The sequence below is a fragment of the Lissotriton helveticus genome, chromosome 1_2 (genome assembly GCF_964261635.1).
Source record: "Lissotriton helveticus chromosome 1_2, aLisHel1.1, whole genome shotgun sequence".
In the NCBI taxonomy this organism is placed as follows: Eukaryota; Metazoa; Chordata; class Amphibia; order Caudata; family Salamandridae; genus Lissotriton; species Lissotriton helveticus.
This window is the reverse complement of record NC_136058.1, coordinates 386033-406316: the sequence shown is the minus strand read 5'-3', so window position 1 is coordinate 406316 and position 20284 is coordinate 386033. Positions and strand designations below refer to the sequence as shown.

General features: G+C 44.2%; 1 protein-coding gene across 2 annotated transcripts in view; it reads right to left on the bottom strand.

The window, feature by feature from the left end:
• The window catches only part of FNBP1L (formin binding protein 1 like), a 688366-nt gene extending 668392 nt beyond the window's left edge, over positions 1-19974 (bottom strand). Inside the window, exon 1 of one of the 2 annotated variants that reach the window (XM_078668213.1) lies at positions 19827-19974. In XM_078668213.1, the coding sequence (XP_078524339.1) occupies positions 19827-19850 (24 nt within the window). In that variant the 5' untranslated portion in view covers positions 19851-19974. The remainder of the gene's footprint in view (positions 1-19826) is intronic. The other variant, XM_078668214.1, reaches the window with a different exon arrangement.
• Positions 19975-20284: the final 310 nt, after the last annotated feature.

The window sequence follows — 20284 nt, the reverse complement described above, 5'->3', positions numbered from 1 at the left end:
ATGAACAAGAAACGTTATAAATGCAAAAGAGGAAAAAACACTTGTCAAGGTGTTACAAACGAGCAAAATAATCAAAGCAGTTCTGCATGGATTCAGAAAATATAAGACTGGCGAGAATATATACATTTTTTTACAGAGTTTTATATAGAGTAAACTTGACCAAAAGGTATCAGAGCGCTTTACATTAAGTGATTTGCCGAGAATCACAGGATGATCAGCATCATTGCCAAGACTCGAACATGGTTCCCCAGATTCGAGGTCGACCGCCCTAGCCGTTAGGCCAACTCCTCTTCTCAATATGGGAAGATAAACTAATTTGAATACATTTTGGATGTTAGTATAGTTTATAGGACTAAAGAACAGCTCCTGAACAAAAGACACAATAATTTGCCACTATAAAAAAACACCAGACAAAAACAGAAAACAGGGGACTAAGGCTGCACTCTTGCCTACTATAACCACTGCCAGTCACCACCTGAAAATAAGCACGGACAACTTGGAAGTAAGACTGCGATTTACTTTCAGAAAAGGGGCTGGCTGTGGTGTCGACAAGCAAAAGGACAAGTGGAAAGCAAAAAAAATAAATGGTGTAACTGAGACTCAAAGGCTTCCTTTCAACACTACATAGCCCCAATTTAATTGCGAACTACAGCATAAGGAGTATTTGAAAATGTACATGATCCAAAAAGATGCATTCACTGAATCAGCAATGTAGAATAAGGGGGAATATTGGGGGAAAGCATCAGGAGCTCTTTCACGCTTTGCTATACCCTCTGCCATGTAGCCTACACAACCTACAGAAGACCAACGTATGTATATGCACACCTATGTAAAATTTCACAACATCAATGGGAGCCCCATGCCTCATGAGATTGTAGGAGCCTCGTTTAAAAAAACATTTTTTTTTAAATCACAATAGCTCCACTATCAAGTATTGTGGGCAACAAGGCAAAATGCACCTACAATAAAACAGCTTTAAGTGGAAGCAAACATCAGAGAACTTTTGACGGTCTAGAAAAAGTCAGGTTCCACTGATCAGCCGTAGCGAATTGGGTCTATATTTTGGTTCCCCTCCCCCACATCCCAGCAAAACATGCAAATCATCACTGTCCTTTCAGTAAAGCTATAAACAACAAACATGAGGTCAACCAAGAGACGACCACACAAGATAGTATTCATGCAAACCAACCAATATCAAGTCAGTTGTTCATAAACACAAACAAATACCAAAGCACACAAAAATAGACTTGTTTGTAATTATCTCCATTTATTAAAGCACAACAAATACCAGGACTAAACCTTGCCCCCAAGCACCCTGCAATACAGAAAAGAATACTTAAATAAAAACAACAAAAGTGAACATAAAACAAAAATAAACAAAAATAACGAGCAATATATGGAAGCAGAACAGATCATAGCTTATCAAAATTGTCCATATATTATTTTGTTAGGTTCGCTTAAAAGAGAACAAATGAATGGAATAAAAGTAAAGGTTGCAGTTGGCTTCAGAGTTGTCGAGGTACTACCAAACACTCCCTCCAAGCTTTATGTGGCGCAACATGGGGTTCACTGGTTGTATCTACAGCTATTCACAGCAATCAAGAAAGATCATTGAAAAGTAGACATCTAGTCTTGTAATTTAGGAGTAAGGTGAAAACAGCATTCCACGTCACACACAGCACAATCTTGAGTTGCATGTCCACAAATTTTCCCCAAAAAATCTTGTGTTCAGCTGAGACCCTGGGCAAGTTTCCTCAAGACAAACACTACATGGAGCACTCTATTCTGAACTGGCTGCAACATGCCCAAAAGATAAAGAAGTATATAATAAGCGGTCACGCTATTGCTGTACAGAATGGGAAAAACAATGGCTTGCACCAAAACAATCTGGTCTGTTATAACCAGTACAGTAAGGGATAGATCAGATTGTAAAAGAGAAAATGAGAGGATTTAATTATAGCGACAACTTGGAGGATAAAGGAGAGATGGAGTAAAGGATAAGCCCTAAATTCTGTTCCGAAGCAACTGGCAGAGAACTGCTGGCCATTTAAATATCAGTTTTAACGCTGATATGAGGCTAACTAACATTTCGGAAAGTATTATTTACATAGGGAAACAAACAGACTGTAATGGAGACTTTATTCTTTTATTCATACAGGTTAACATGCTCGACCAGTTAGTAATACAGACAAACAAATATCAACCCATTTTGTCATACAGATCCACAAAAGTCAGACCACCATGGAGGATATTATTCAAATATTGCAAATATTTTTATACCAACACATAAGGTATTGCTCATACAGGCAAATCGATATCAGACCAGCTATTCACACAGTTGAACAAAGATCAGACTACCCGAGAAGGTGTTATTAATGTCCTATTCGATTCTCTACAGCAGTCATTACAACAATTGGCAAAGCCTTAAAGGACTCGCTTTTCAAAGGCATTAGCTGATGTTTTGGCTTTGCAAATGGTTGTTGCAAACACAGAATTAAAGAAAACATGTTAACTATTAAATGTGAATACAGTTATTCTTTCACCTATAACAGGATAATAAAATGTTACAGCAGACCATATTATCTGAATGAGAGAAATACGGTCACTGCCAGCTGGTGCCTTAGAGGCATTTGGAATTGTCATTACATAGCAAAACCAGACAAGACCACACCAAATGTGTGTAGCGAGCAGTGCTGGAATTGGAAACAGTTTACCACGGGAACCCACAAATTTTGGGTCACGGTGTGACAGAGGAAATGGAGAGGAGTCACGAAGGGGGGGCTTGAAAAGCAGATTTTAACTGTTACTTATGCATTCATTTAAAAAAAAGCTGCTGCAAAGAAGTTGGCAACGGGGTTAAATGTGACAGCAAATCTGTTCTAGCATTTTAAAATAGCTTACAGAGTTAGGGCAACTGGTGCAGAAATCTTTGTGGGTCCTGCAAAGATCTCAGAGTTTTAAGTAACTTCTCCTGTACATTGATTTACACACTTGTATGATTTTCTGTGTCCGTGTGTGATATAAAAACGCTCTGAAACCGGACATTGGAATGAGTAGCACTATAAAGGAACTAAATACAAAATACATTTGTAGGTGCAATTTTAAATAATTTGTGTAGTTACTCATACATACAGATAAATCGTGCATTCTTACAATGCATGCACATTTCTTACATAGGGGTGTTGAACAAAGTCAAAATACTCCCTCCAAGCCATAGTTTCTCTAAAGTACTTGTGAAAGGATATGCCATGTCCCTTTGTTTCCTTCATTTAATTGCCATCTAGGTTTTAGGCTCATTGTGGTTCCCAGACAAGATGATACTTGAACAAAATAAGGGCTGAGGGCCCTTTAAAGTCAGGCCTTTGTTTGTGACCAGGTGGAAGTGAAAATAAGAAAAAACCCTCCATACCTGCAGGTTGCTGCACCTAAAGGAATGCAGACAATATGCAGGTGTTGCTGAATTGTGTCATGGTGACAGAAAATGACACCAAGGCAAATTCAGCATATACCATGGTCAGACACATGTGGCCAAGAAATAGGCGGGATCTGGCACAATCCCCCTACTTAAAATCATAGCACGCAAACTTGCTTACATGCTCTTCAATATATACCCCCTGGTGGGAGTTTGTTTCACAAAACACTACCAATAAACTGGGTCATTTATATAAAGAAGGCTATCAGATGACAATCATGACTTCAGTTCCCCGCTCTGAAACAGTTTCCAGCATGTCTGAAGCCAGAGTTTTATGCTGAATTTTTAAAATAACTTTTGCGAATGTTATCTACTGAAACAGACAAGCACATGGACGAGACACAACAGTGGGGAGAGTAAAGATGCACACAGACGAGAGCTCATAACACTGCACGTTGGGGGTAGCAGAAAAGCAGACGGTTAAAGCGAGCAACGTGGGGGAGGGCACACAAAAAACACAAACTTTCTAGAAGAGCTTAAAAATAAGAAAACAGTAGTTTTGTTAACCTCTTGTGTGCTTCGGATGGCCGGGGGCCGTCCGACCTCACAGTGGGCGTGTGCTGACTACGGCCGGGGGCCGTCCGAATCCCGCCCACTCAATAAAACCCCCGAACAGCGCGAACATTTGCGCAGTGTGGAAAGGGTTAAAGCAAGCAGACGAAGCATAGAAGCTAGCCAACCAGTGAGACAGTAAACAAGCTATGCTCCAAAGGAGGGACAAACACAAAATGGGGAGGCAAAAACAAGGAATGCCATTGAATAGAAAGCAAGCAAATAGGGATGACAGTAAAGTCAACCAATAGTAAGTAATAGGCAGGCTGCAAGCCCATTTATATTTTGACAAGCCCACAATATGTCTGTCACAACCAGGCTGCTTGCACGGTCTAGTAAGCTTTACCAAAAAGAAATGCTTCCAACACGATTCAAACAGCCAACAGGAGTTGCGGGCAAGAGTGGGAGGTTAAATTGTTAATTTCTCACTGAAGAACCAGCAAAAAATCAGTAAGTAGAAAAACACAGTTTGTCTAAGTCGTTTAAATGCACAACCTCACAGACGCCACCACCCTGTCAGCCTGTTCCCTTGTACAGGGTTCAGCTCTGGTCCCAAAGGAAACAATTTTGAATCAAAATCAATACAATCTTTAGCACCTACTTGCACCATTATACGTCATTTCTTCATTTGTGCAGGTCACAAATAACCCCAGGCTGCATTCCGCCATGCAGCACATATAGTGCTTTCACTAAAAACAGCTTCCACAGAGTGTATGCTAAATCCTCGTATAGAACCCCATTTTCCCGAGATTACCTCAACGTAACCAGAGAAAAAGTTCATTATCACTTTAACATTTCCATCTACTGCTGTATGGTGCATGTTAAATACCTGCATAATGCACAAAAACGTATCTTCACCTTTTTCAAAACTATACATTGGCAATATCTATTAAGTATTGAAGAAAAAGGGGCCGATTATGTTGGGGCTGGGGAGACTTGGGGCAAAAAGAAAAGGAATGTCCTGGATATATTCACACCTCTTTTCATCTTATTCTTCTGATGAAGAATTTTTCAGGGCTGTTTTTTTATGGAGTCTGTTCTATGATTCTACTTTGTGTTTATAGTTGTTTCTTTTTATTTGACATAAACTTGATGATGGCAGACCGGTTTTTACAAAAATGCATATAACATAACCTAGTTTTCAACAGCCAATCCAAATGTTCACCTTCCCTTGTGTCAACTTGAGTAGGAGGCTAGACCATCTCTCTCAACTCCATCGTTCCCCTCCCATTGATTGCCTCCTCTGTTTGGGTGCATTTAAATTACTCCCAGGAAACCGAAGCCAGTCACATCACCACAACATGTTTTAAAGGATTTCAATATTTATGGTTTAAAAGATTACGGCAGTCAATACAAACAATGACTTGTGAAATTACATGAGAGAGAAGGCACCTCCGACAGAACACAAGATAGCACCATATACATACATTGGAACATCATCTGGGAGACGGAGACAAGTGCATATCAAGCAAGTACATAACCTGTAAGGGGTCAACACTTTTATGTATGTAGGACTGTAAGCCTATGTGATGGCAGGCTAGAACTATTGTAAACTGGGCAGGTAGAGGGAGTGACTGTCAAAGGAGTACCAAGTAGAAGTTTAGAGCCAAGAGTTATGGATAAAAGGCATGCACCAGTGAATTGTATATCAAGGTGTTAAAAACATTATTCAAATAGAAGGGCCTGTTGGGGAGGTGGCGGCAGGGGGTGTGACTCTGGGTTTCAGTTTTAGCCAGCTTGTCTAATAATGTGGGGGTAGGAGATAGAGGGGGCGTAAGAAGGTAGGCCCAATGTATGTTTACGAGAACTTGGATACAAGCCCTTCCCTTTTTGTGGCTCATAGCCTCTTCCTTGTGTACAGCTACAGCTTCACCCACAAATCCAAAGCCTTCCACCAGACCTCACTAGATGGCAGAAGCTGTTTTTTTTCCACTTCATAGTACTGGTGTGTTTTGCAAGAATGAGGGCTAGATCGAGGAACTGCGTGGCGGTTTTATGTTTTTGGACCATTTGTAAATGCCTAGGGCCCCAACCGCCCACGTATCCACCTTTTGCAGGACTGTGATTGTTGATATCCTCTGTGTCACCTCAGCCCAGTACAACCTCAAACGGGAGCAATGCCACGGCATGTCTACCAGCGTGAACGGGCGTATGTACCGGGCCTTCTGTGAATCCATTTGGAAGAAAGGTGAGGCCTGTATAGAATTAAAAACTGTATGAGCTATAAATTAGCATTGCAGTAAATCTTCTAAGAATACAGTAGAATTTCTACCACCAAGATAGTCTTGGTCAAATTCATCCTCACGGGTGTCTCTTGCGGATATTTATTAGTTGGGGATAGCAGGTTTTCATTCACCCACCACCTAGTTGTCCCACCATGATGGGACATAAAAGACCATATGTAAGAAACTGACCCCCAGGGAGGCCAAATTGTTCCAGTAGAGCTGAGAAGGACATGAGCTGACCGTCCTGGAAAAGATCTCCTATTACTGTTATGCACTTTAGCCAGGTTCCAGTCAGGTGTTTAGATTACAGTTTTAACAGCTCTCATGATATTGAATTTGCTCTTTGGGGCATCAGGAGTACTTCTAATGTACAGCTGATCACAGGCGAGTGAGATAACACACTACATATATAATTTCACTGCTAATTGAAGTCCTAAGGCGTTCATATCATTATTCAAACTTCCCTCAAGTTAAGCTTCCATGTCCCTTTTTTCTCACACCATTGGGGAAGTCCGCATTTGCTGAAAATGTATGGCAAGTAGGGGAACAGCAGTCATTAGTGTAGCAAGTACAGTGGCACGGGAGCCCGGAGTCTCACTGCGCCCCCTTTGTGGGACTCTTACTATCGAACGCAAATGGAGCGGCCAATTTTCTTCACTTGCATCATGTCTCCGGACACGCTGGCTATACTACTGTTAATGTACTGTATGGTGCAATGCCATCTGGTTCTGGGAGATTAGTCTGAAATTATACAAAAAATATAAATAAAATAAGAAATAACCTCTAAAAGCAGACTTTCCAAACTTTACTCATGCAAAAAAATAAAAAAGACACACCTGTGAAGTTCCGCAAGCTTGTTTTTCTCTGAAATAATGTTAGACCTAAAAAGTATAATCAATAAGAATAGAATCAACCCCCATATATCTTTGCTTTACAGTTTTACCCATCTCCTTTATCTCAAAAGAAAGATATCAGACTTCTAAAGTTAAAACTACTAATAAAATATTTCAGTTACCTCAGTGCGAAACAGATTATGCATGATCCCAAGTTAGATCTTTGCTTTACAGAAGGTAGGTGTACTAAAGATTTTTCTGAGGAACCACCGATTGTCAGCTGAAATGTAACTCTTCACTAGAACCTTAAATCTTCCTTTTAAATTGACAATGATTCTGCAGTGGTGTCACTCCTATGACGATTTCTAAATAAAACATGAATGCTAGTTTAGAATTACACCACTTAAAATCAAACTGCAAATAAACAGATTATGTTCTTTGTAGGTCTTTATATCTGTATATCTTTGTGTATCTTCTGAGTGATATGAAACAAAAACGATTTCAGGTGTCAATATTAAAAAATAGGTTGGTTTTGAGCGATTGACCAGCTGGGACTTCGAGGGACCGAGTCAGGTTTGCAGCGGAGAGACCTCCAAGACCAAATCGGATTCTTGGACGATCAACCCTCGCTCCGATATTCTGCCTAATATCCCCATACATTGTATTTTCAAGTGTCAGTGAGTACGCCAACACTTACACCACACACATTAGCGTGTGTGTAGGTATCACAACTGGTTACATGTGGCACCCTTCATCTTTGCCACTCACCATTCACTTATCTGGTCCTGAAGAAAGCCCTTCCACTTTTTTAATGGGCCTAAACATGTAGACCGCCACATATAGTCAACTTACGGTAATAACTGCTGAATAGTTGCACTACACATATTTTTTAACCATATCCTGAGCTGCCATTATTAAAGTTAGAGGCTAGGATTCTCAGAGAGATTTTTAACTGCTAAAAATTCACTGCACAACACCTGCTCCGCTGTCATCAGGCGTTGCAGCACAACCAGGAGGCATTCGGCCGCCTGGTTGGGACCCCAATGATGAAGCATGACACCAAACCGGTTGGTGTGTGAGGGGTCTTTTAAGAACACCTAATGGGTCCTTGTTCACACTACATGCAGTGATCTAACTGCGAACACATAGTGGGTCCGTCCACATTGTTCAAGTTTAATATAAAAAAATATAGCAAAAAAATTCTAGTTTAAAAAAAAACCTGACTGTGTCAGAGGTGGTACGTCTATTTTGCTGTGTCCCCTGTCAAACGTCAAAGTAGGCGTACCTCCAGAAAATACTTTGCAAATATCAAATGGCTCTTTCCCGCCTAAACAAGCATAACAGAACACTGATACGTCAGTGCGGTGAATAACTGCAGCAATGCACAAACAAAAAATAAGGAGGGTTCTCCACAAATAAATACAATTAATACTAGCTGTACAGAAAACGACCTTGATATCCGAACAGATGCCACAATGTAGAGAGCATATTTACAAAGATGTGTTGACGTCTGCTGGAGGAGCGCTCTGGGAGGAGGAATGCACCTGCGCACCGGGCTCCGGCCTCAGCAGCGGCGGGAGAACCCCAAGTGCGTTTTCCGAGCGGATGGGAGGGCCCTGCAGTAACTTCAAGGTAATCCATAGAGACAGAAGAGTAACTAAAGTAACGTGCAGCAGGGCGGAGCGTGCACGCGCTGAAGAGAGAAAGGATAAGCGCGATGCACAAGCCACAGCCCTTATTGTTTTGGTCTTTGCGCCCAAGGACGTGCGAAAGAGCAGACATTTTTAAATACCGAGAGACTTCAATCCTTTTAGTTGGAAAGCTATCGACATTGACTGACTACATTAAATATTAAAGCTCTTGGCAGGAACCGGCACTGTTCTGTTTACACTCTCTAAAGTCAAACCCCCTTAAGGCCGGATGCGGTCCTCGTCATTTCATTAGGTAGTCTCGCGCCATTGCCAAGACTGCACTCCACAGTGTTTGACATTGCCGGGGAACGCTGTGCTCCGGTGTTTGCTTCTTAATGGTGCTCATTTGCGGAAACTACAAGGACCACTGTTTCCTTCTGCAGGGACGCCAGAGGCCACCGGTTAGAAGCCCGCCGATGCTGCGCACCGGCTTCATGGATAAAACAAATACGTCACTCAATAACTGCAGCACGATGCAGCCAGATCGCAAGTGCTGAATTCTTCTATACCGAGTTGCAAGTCCAAAACTACGGGAAAATGTCTTTCGCCTTAATGTTATTTTGTGCCTGAAGAAAATTAATACATACATTTGCAAAACTTTTAGAGATCTCCATTCACTGCCGGTGACTACACATTGGGAATATACTGAACTGCACAAGAAACAGTGCCCAGAGTCTGATCACATCAGAAACCCAGGAGGCACATACCCAGGCAGGGAGAGCAGTAATTCCACTCTTACATAAGTCACATTGTAGCGCTTCAAAAAAAAATTTTCACCATAACATTTCCTGGCTATGCAAATGTTAAACATTTGAAAGAAAATGTCAAGCAGACAAAACTTCCTACCATGAAGCTTTATCCCTCACACTTGAATGCTTTTACAGTGAGAACAAAAAAAATCAGTCTATGCCACAAATTTCCCAGTCGCTCTGAGTAACACTTTTGCCCTTTAAGAATGTATCTGTAAGAACAGTCCTTCAACTGGAGGTGTACAAAGGAAGAAACAAACAAACTCCTGAGCTTTTCAAAAAGGTTTGTATCTTGGGTAATATCCGCGACACGAAGTAATATTTTCAGTGTCTATGGTTAGTATGATTATCTGAGGAGTTGTTTGAGGAACGCTCCATGTATGCGTCTACACTACTTCCCCACTCACTGGCCTCTGACATACTTGCTCCAGAAGAGGACATTGGGCGGATGATGTCACAGTAAGTCTCAAAACCCAAACAAAAGAACACCGCAGAATGCTTATTGTAGGTGATCATTAGGAATACAAGAGTGCGTAAAGAGACCGTTGTTTTTCTCTAAAGTGGATGGTCCCTTTGAAGGCCCAATGTCTGAATATAAGCATTGCTCTGCTCAGACTTTGCCCACCTAGCAGAAGTTATGAAACTGAAAGGTGCATCTTACCTCTAATTTTATTCTGCTTTGCTATGGCTAAAGTACTGATGTATGTTTCCATGGGTGGGACTGGCCTAAGCATGGGGTGGAAGGATGCCTTTGGGGGATCTGAGCTCTAAAAATGGAACACTATCTGTAAAGCCAACAGCCTGCCTACTGAACTTTACAAAATGTATTTTTGTTAAAATAGAATATTTTGCTTGCCTGCTGTGCCTACGCAAAATATCTGAAAACATAATAAGTTATTACAATAGAATTAAAGGAAAAATTGAAATGCATTTTGGGTAAAATACAGATTATATCTTCCCTCTGTACATTTACTGCCTCCCCGTTAAATAAAATAGTTAGGTTGCAGTGTTTATAAATGTATATATTTATAGTTAGAAAATAAATTACTACTCATAAAATGATTTTCAAAAGTGTGTTAGGAAATTCACCGCAAAGCCCCTGAGAGACGTTTAACTGGTTCACAAATGTTTTTAATTTCACAAACCAGATTTAATGTAAGAAAATAAAGGGACTACTAAACAACAATTGAGACAGTATTTCGTTACAAGTATCTCTCAGACCCGAGTACAAAGTTTACACTCGCGAGAGGGCGAAGTCAGTAAACACCATGATCACATTATTGAGGATGGGGGCATCAATCGTCTTGCTCATGCAGCTCTCACTACCTTACTACCAGCAGCAAGTCAGCTGCCTACTTTTGACACTAGCTGAAGCACTGGGAACTACACATTTGGAGGGGTACTCAACCACTACACAGTTACCTTAATATTAACCTACGTATAACTTACGTAAGAAATAGATACTTTAAATAGAACCAGTCTATGGGAGCTTAATTGGGGAGAACTTCGACCTCAACCTCTGATACTTTAAGAGTATCGAGCTGCTAACCGCACAGCTTGAAGCATTTCTATATTTATATTTTTGGTATATCACAAAATATTATCGCTATTTATTACCACAAAGAAGCAAGACACACAAGGCAAGAAATTAAGCAAGGGAATTCGGCTAAGTTAAAGCACCAACAATGCAATGGGTCACATCACCCGTCTGGCAACCTCACACCACCATGAACAGAAAGAACAAGCATTGGAAATGCAATAGGTCTCGCATTAGGAAAGTTTGAGCGATTGGTATTGTAAATGACACTTTTTTTATTTATGTGTTGGTTTTGAAAATAGCAAAATTAATAGCTTTGTCAGTTACAATGTCAATAGTTTTAACTTTCGCAAATGTGACACCTATAGTATTTGTAATGCAATGTGTGTTGTATTTACGTGACTTAGATGTAATGCAATGTGTGTTGTATTTACGTGACTTAGATGTATTGATATTACAAATAACAATGGCTTTTCATTTTGTAAATAATTAATATTTAAATAAAAGTTATTGTAATTTATAATGGCAATAGCTTAAACGTTTGTAAATAACTTTTGTGAAGATTATGTTCAGTGTATTTTATTGTGACAAAAATCCAAGAACATTGCATTTGCACCTACACACACACAGAGCCACACACATATAGATGTGGTGGTGGTGGATCTGGGGGATATGGTGGATGTGGTGGTGGTGGTGGTGGTGATGGTGGATGTGGTGGTGAATGTGGTGGATGTGGTGGTGGATGTGGTGGTGGATGAGGTGGTGGATGAGGTGGTGGATGAGGTGGTGGATGAGGTGGTGGATGAGGTGGTGGATGAGGTGGTGGATGAGGTGGTGGATGAGGTGGTGGATGCGGTGGTGGATGCGGTGGTGGATGCGGTGGTGGATGCGGTGGTGGATGCGGTGGTGGATGCGGTGGTGGTGGTGGGTGTGGTGGTGGATGCGGTGGTGGTGGATGCGGTGGTGGTGGATGCGGTGGCGGTGGATGCGGTGGATGTGGTGGTGGTGGATGGGGTGGTGGTGGTGGATGTGGCGGTGGATGTGGAGGTGATGGTGGATGTGGATGCGGTGGTGGAGGATGTGGATATAGCGCATACTTATGGCATGACAAAAAAAAAAGCAAGCTGGTTCTGAGACGCTGCGGGCTCTTAACGACAGATGAAATCAGCAGCATTCCTAAATTTCTTAAAGTTTGTCGGAGGGAAGGGGGGCCGTGGGCTTTGCAGCACGGAGCGTACAGCGAAGTGAGTTGTGCTGTTTCTACTCCTTGGTTCAGGGTGAACCCTTAAGGAACTTTAAACGAGTGAATATTGCTGACTTCGTCTTTCTATTGTTCATGAAGGTTTTATTAAATTCGTGAAGGCAAAGAATATGAATGACGAGGCTGTATCTCATTCTAAACTGAATCTATGCTCTTCTGAGAGCTTTAAGGCAAATGTGTTGTATAAAACAAGCATTGAAAAGCCAATAGGACCAGCTTATTTTAGTCAAAGGCAATAGTATGCACACACACACACACACTCATACATACATATGGTGACAAACGACAGTTGTATGAGGACAAGCACATAGTATTAATGCTGTGGATGCATGGATAAATTTATGTATGGATGGGCGTGCCTGCATGCAGCGGTGGGTTGGTGGGTAGGGGTAGCTGCACACATGGATGGATGCAAGTGTGAATGGGTGGGTGAATGGATGCATGGGTACGTTTATAGTTGATAGGTGTATACTTGGATGAATATATGGTTGGATGGGCGTTCCTGCATGCGAGGGTGGATGGGTAGGAGTGGCAGCACACGGAGATGGATGAAAGTGTGAATGGGTGGATTTAAAGAAACTGGATAATTTCAGATACAATTTATAATAAGAGGCGCTTTGCAGAGCTGGTGACGCTGCACCTCTCTAGATGTCACGTTAAGTTTGCTGAACTATGGGAATGTCACAACGAAGTGAAACCCTTCCGTTAACGAGCTGTGCAGGTTCCCGGGCCGACTCTCTGCACTTTATCCACAGTGGAAGAGTGACATGAGTCGAGAAAAACATTCAGTTAATAAAACCGCGTCCGAACCAAGTCCTGCAGCTATGAAAAGAGCAAATACATGTAATAAAGGTATTGTTTTGAACGTTTGACGCTGAAGCAGATACCAAGCACAGGGGCTAGGGGGGGAATAGTTCCTCCATGGTCTATGTTCCGGCAACACACGTAGATGGATGAAAGTGTGAATGGGTGGGTAAATGCTTGGGTGAAACGATGCATGGGTGGATGTTGAATGATGGATGTCGGAAGCAGCTCATTGAGGGAGTTCTGTGAAATAAAATATTCACCAAATGGCCCCATGCGTGTCACCTGAGCCAACCTTGGGTTTGTATTTAGATCACTCCGAACATTAAGAACACAAGGTACCGGGAAGAATCCCGAAAAGTGTGGACAGTGTGCGCAATGACAGAACGGAAGGCAAGAAACTGAACAAGCAGAAACAGACTGAGTAACTGGAACGTAACCTCATCTCTGTGTGTCTGCCGTGTCCAGGATTCAGATGAAGTGAGGGGCATGGAGGCAGCAGACGCATGGGAAGGGGTGACAGGATGACATAGGTGGGGGCTGGGAGGGGAAAAGAGGGGGAGAGAGCAGAGGCCGTATAATAGATACATTCACTCCGATGTCATTCTTTCATCAAAACTCCTGGGTTTTACCAAGTCTGCAGAAATGGAAAGTACGGCCGGCCGTGAATAATTAGGGGATGAGCGCACGCTGAGAAGCTTGTGGGAGGGAGGCTGGGCTGCCTTTGATGTGGTAATGCGAGGCAGGCAGGCAGGCGGCTGGTGGCATTGTGCACGCGCTTTTTAGGGCTTGCGCTTGCGCAATGACCTAAAAAGCGCACATGCAGTGCAAGGAATCGCCAGTGGTTAAAGTCTGGATAAGCCACTATAGAGCTTCGCCAGCTATGCGCATGAGCAGGCGAGCCCTAAAAATGTATTGTACTAACCAGGGAATATGAGGAGGGGTAATGGGATAATGGAGAGATAAAGAGTATTTTGAAGCATTCAGGCTACCAAATAGTGCAGCATAGTATTGAATGCTTAGATGAATATATATATATATATATATATATATATATATATATATATATATATATATATATTCACACACACCATTGATAAAGCTTGTAATGCAACAGTGTGTGGTCCTACCTAATAGGGAAATGCGTACCATATCTAGAATAGCCAATTTAGACTGCAGTCAACTTACAGAGAGCACCATTTCTAACTTACTTTAACAACAATTAATCTGTGCTGAACAACAGAGAGGACCCAAGGATGTGCAGATCCCAATCCTTGGATTAACGCTCCAGGAGTGGGCAGCACATCTGCAGACCACCGAAGCAAACAATCTCCCACCCCACCCCACTCACCGCCACCCCTCACCCATGATACACGGTTCAAGAGCAACGGTTTGCAGGCTCCCTTAGACCCTCGGTGTGAATCGTGGGCGCAAAAATGTCCCGTCGCAATTAGCATTGCAGCAGGTATCAGGTACTGTAGGGCGACCCATTGCACACTTTATTGAGACATTTTTTACATTTTGCATGGGCAGCTACCAACAGTTTACCGTTAGTGGGTAGCGCACAAGCTAAAACGCACAGGCTTGCGCACCTCTGCAGGGCTGGCTTTAGGCAGTGCGACAGGTGCGCCCGCACTGGGCGCTGCCCTAGGGAGGGGGGGAGCTGTTTTTAGCAATAACTTATCATTTAAAAACACCTGCGGCAGAGGGCCTTGGCCGTCCAGTTTTCAGACAGCATTAAAAATGTCAAGATACCTCGAGTAATTAATGAGAGAGCCCGCAGAGTTTTTTCTGGTTGCAGTTTTCACTTGCCATAAAGTAGCCGAGAGGGTTAATATGACGCTGAAAATAACTCGCACTGTGCAGATATGTATTTATGAGGATAGCTGAGTGGATTACTGCTTGTGACACAGAGATCCTTTTGCCACCTCCGCTTATAAAATACAACCCTAATAAAGAACAGTGACTGTTACGAACTGTAATCAGAGAGCTGCATGCAAACTGCATTAAATGATTAGGATGTCGCACCTTGCACAAGCACCGTAAAGCCGGTCCTAATCCTGTGCACAGAAAGAAGAACATTATTTTATAGGAGGCAGTGACACACCAGGTCTCGAGCATGGTAAAACGGGTACACCCACTTACATCTTCCACTGGAGCAGCAATGTCAATATTTCCTTAGACATTAGTGAATATCGCCCCAGGTCACCCAAGAAAAATACATTCGGAGCAGGAAATAACGACTCCGAAATAACATTAAAGTGGCGTGGCGCGTTGATGGTATTTGACTCGAATGCGTTTACTCTTTTGAAGAATTCCACACCCTTCACCTTACCCTCTGCCCATCCCTTCTTGTATGGCTTGCATGCGCGGCGACGGGTGGGAGAGAGGGTCACTGCGTTAGACGCGCTGCCGCGATTTGTCCTCGAGTACAAGCTAACATTAGTGTAATGACGGAAAGGCTGCAGGCAAAGCGGGTGTCCGGCACACCGACAGCTCTTCAGAACGTCCTTTCACACGCATGGAATGTTCAATCTGAGGGGTGTAATCGGGTGACTTCTGTCCGCACCGGCTCCAATGGGCTTTTCTGCATATTCCTGATTTTAAGTGGATCACACCCACCATGTACTTGCTGCCGCCCTAACTGTCCGTTCTATGGATCCTCGTTCAAATTCTGAGGAAACTTATCTTCATATGATTGGTCCATATCAACAGCGACAACAACATGGTAAAAACAAGCACTGGCAAAGCGAATGTGTTGTTTTCACATATGTCATGCATGTAGAGATACTGTTTGCATGTGCAAATACTGTTCAGTGTGCTAAAGTCAGACCAACTGACTTTGCCAAAGGAGGAGAAAAAACAAATGGGCTTGCTTCTGTACAGACCTGTAAAGGCGATCAGCAACTGAATGGGACCAACAGTGTCATTGGTGACAGACTACATTTCAGATGTAATGTAGTTTCTCATGCATTTCAATAGAAACACTCCCTAGAGTACAAAATGGTGTACCAAACATCAAATGGCATGTGTTGAGAGGGAAATATTGGCCAGGGCGGAGCAATAACCCACTGTGTACATTCTAATGAATAAATGTGCAATAATAAATCAAGCAAGTTAAGCCAGAAGAAATGTAAACAGCAGGTAACCATGACTACAGCACTAACAACCCAAGACCCAAGCGTAAGCTGAAAGGCAGCCCTGAGTGATCACCAGGTGTCACATGGGAGCAATGACATTGGTGGCACTGTTTTCCCATTGGTGCAGTTACCAAACAGCATCTCCACAGCCTAAAGAACTACACCTGGGTTTATGGGAATCTTTAAAAGCAGGGTTTGTTCTAGAGTTCAGCTCTTTTCTGCTGTTCTCCGATGGCCTCAACCGTCCACTCATACAACCTTCAGCGTCTGGTTTGATATTGCTTTCACGCTTCTGGTATCCAAGTGTCCCTGCAATGCATTCCCAAATACACGGCAGGGCATCAATCAGGAAGGGTTGCTTGTTGCACTGCTCCGCATACCTTCTGAGTCATGTTAAGAAACATTTCCATCAGGAGTATGCAGGAGAACAGGGCTGATAAGCTGCATCCCTTTCTCCTGCTGAAGTATCTGAGTTCACTGCCTGTTCACAACAGTGCAGGAAGATGTATCCCCTCTCCTGCCATGCTACCTCCATTGCATACGATGTACCTGCCCAAGAAAGTAATCCTTCAAATCTTTACATTTAATCTCTACAGGATAAACCCTTTTGGTTGAAATATTCAAATCTGACATTAGTTTAGTAAGAAGGTCACATATCCCTTTACACCAGCCTTGCCGCAGTGATTACATGCCATCAAGGCAAAGTGGCTACAGTATAGATTACAATTAAAAAGCACAACTCATCAGCTCTTAACAATAACAACGTTAATCTAAAGCCAGTTGGAGCTCTTTAACGATAAGCGCGGTGTTGGATATCTGCCATACCTCAGGACCTGACCTCAAAAAAGTGTAATGAAGTTGCCCAACAGTGGTGCATGTACCACCCAGGGATGCTAATTCATGTCTTTTTTCCACTGGTACACTACTTGAAAATCCTCACCTGAGCATTGCCCAAAATCCAATGGTGCAGCAGCTTGGGGTACTTACACGGTATCTGAATCCTACTCTGTGGCCATTACTATTAAAATGGTGCTGCTGTGCACTCTTGTTTTATTTGCATTTATCTAGCACAGTGTGTGCAAAGCTTCTTGGGCTGCTGAGGCAACAACATAACCAACAGCTATGAGAACAAATTAAGTAAGCTAACCCTCTCTGCTGATTGAGCTACAGACAATACAATGAGGTCCCTACCAATAAGACAAAAGGTAACACTGTACACGAAACATTATGTGAAGAAAACAATTCTACCTATGAAAATGAAAGATCCTGAGCAACTTTCTAAACATTATAAAGCTTTACATGGAGTGTGTAGGAACAGATTCCAATCGATTGCTGCTGCCACTAGAAACACAATTTCCATAAGCAAATGCCCTTATTTTTTAGAACAATTGTATAGATTGATGTGTAGAACACAAACTTCGCCCAGGTACGTGCTCCTTGAAGTAGACCGCTCAGAAATCCAACTGTTTGAATAGATGACTTCTGGCTGGCGAACACAGCTTTAAAATGTAGCCCTGCGCTAAACATTATCAGTCCATTTTAAAAAGTAGCCCTGCGCTACATTTTCAGTCCATCTTTCATTTCATTCCATCAATGTGTACGGACAACAAACACGTGTTTTGTGATATTTAGACACTTCAAGGGCTTAACAAGCAGTAAATGTCAACAAAATATTTTGACTTGCTGTTATTTCTGATACAATTTCAGTTCATAATAAAAATGACAAACTTTTGCCCTCACATTATGCGCTGAGACTTGAAGCAGTAACCAAAACAAATATGATCAATAAATACCCCGTCCACCCAAAAGAACTCCCTGTGTGGATATAAATGCTTCCACCCGCCTGCTCGCACTGTTCTTTGTTTCCACTCAGGAGGTGAGCATCACTCTCACCCTTTCAGACCCAGAAATGGAAATCCGCAGCTGAAACCTCGAGTGAATGACTTTGGGTAGCCATTATTAGCAAGAAGGGCCCAGCTCGATAAGACATTTTGGGTGGTCTGGTACATGTATGCCAGCGTCATGTGCTGAACATAGGATAGCATCCTTCAGGGGCATTTTAAAATGGTGCCACTTTATTCGGCACCTCTTTTGGGTTGGGGGGGTGTTATCCAGATACTTCTCAAACTGCTATATGGAATGCAGCATCAAATCGCACACTAGGTTGCAGTGAAAAAATCTTAGTGCCACAGTTAGTCTGTGTATTCTAGTACACAAACACTGCCGGTACACTCTTCATTGGTTAACAGTGTGAAGGATTGGGCTTGGTTTAATAACGATTTCTGGTAACTCAATCATTCCCAATAGAGCTGCACCTATGATCTAGGTCGCTATGGTGCTTCTCTTCATCAAGATAAATCACCAATATTGACACTTCTGCATCACTGTACCTCTAGCACTTAGGAAGTTATGGCTTATGTCACTTTGCACCTGCCGGCGAACTATAATAATGGATGGTATATATTCAAACAAGACTTATTGTGCCCTCTCTTTCCTAAAGTTGTCTTCCTCTTCCTGCCCCTTTGACCCACATGGCTTCAAATCACCCCCCCCATATACCCTAACTGCGTCTTGTGTCTGCACATTACCCCCTGGCTTCAAAAGTCTGTACATTTCCACCCTAAACCTTTCCTTTACCCCTTTAAACCACCCCCACCCTTCTCAGAGGCATGCCTCAGTCTCTTCCGGGTGTTCCATCCCGAGCTGTCATCTCCCAGGAAACTTCCTTTCTCCCTGAAGGGGGCGGCGTCTTCCACCCAGTAAAGCTGCCAGTCCCACGCCCCCCTGTGAGACTATCCTCGGCTCTCAGTCACTTAGTCTTAGCTCACTTTTATTTCTGCACCCTGTGTGAACCCTCTTTCTTCATTCCGGCACTTCTTAGGGGCTGTACTCAGCCGCTCACACTGGGCCGGCTCTGTCGGGGTCTCTTCACCACTTCTGAGTAGCTCTCTATTCACTTCTCCCAAGGCTACCACCTCCCCCGGGGTTGAGTCCAAGAGACAGCCCCAGACTGTCCCTTCTCAGTGAGGCTCTCCCCCACACCTTGCAGCCCTCTTCCTTTGTAGACTGCTCCTATTCTCCCCTGTGCACTCTACGGTTTTCAGTCCCGTCCCCTTCCTCCTGGAGCTGCCCGGCTCTCCCCTTCCTCCGAGACGGTCTCTGCCCCCTCACAGACTCCCCGGGCCCCTGCATGGCCCCCATGCACCCTAGGGAGCGGGGCGAGGGCTTCCACCCGGACACGGCCACCGAGCCCTGACTCACCCACAGGTCCAACCAGCCGGGCAGCGGGAGGGAGGCAGGGGCCGCCGCTTCCCTTTGTAGGGAGCCCGGGAGGGGGGCTGTCAGCGTCTGCCCGGGGCTGCGCCCTCTGCCGCCCGCTCATGCACTCGGACAAAGTCTAGGGGTCCCCCGGGGGCGCCTCTACCTGCGGCGCCTCAGACCACAAACAAAAGCCTCAACACCTGAGCGCGGCCGGGGGGAGGCGGCCCCGGCAGCGGTTACAGAGCCCACTGGCGCCCTGTGCAGGTGGGCGCCCCTGCCCGGGGCGGCGGCGCTCACTCACCCAGAGCTCGGAGCCCCAGCTCATGGCTGCGGAGAGGAGGGGTGCGCGGCGGGGCTCGGTGGCTGGCTCAGACTCCGCGGCTCCCGGCCTGTCTCCGTCTCCTGCCCGGTCCCTCGCTTTGCCTGGGAAATGAGGGGCGGGCGGAGCCGGGCCGGGGGCGGGCGCTGGGCGGGGCTCGGGCGCGCCCACCCTCCGCGTCATCCCGGGCTCGGCCGGGGGCCGCGGTGCAGGCCGGGAGGGGAGGCCGCTCCGGACCCAGGCTGCCGCCGCCCGTCCGGGACCGGTGACTCACGGCCAGGAAAGGGAAGGAAGCCGGCCCCGCCGCCGCGTATGTGAGCAGAGCGCGGCCTTCTCGGGGCCCTCCATGGGGCGAACACACGAAAGAGGCGCGGGACGTATGGGAGAAGAGGGAACCCGACACCGGCCACACACACTCACTACCATCGCATCACGTCAAC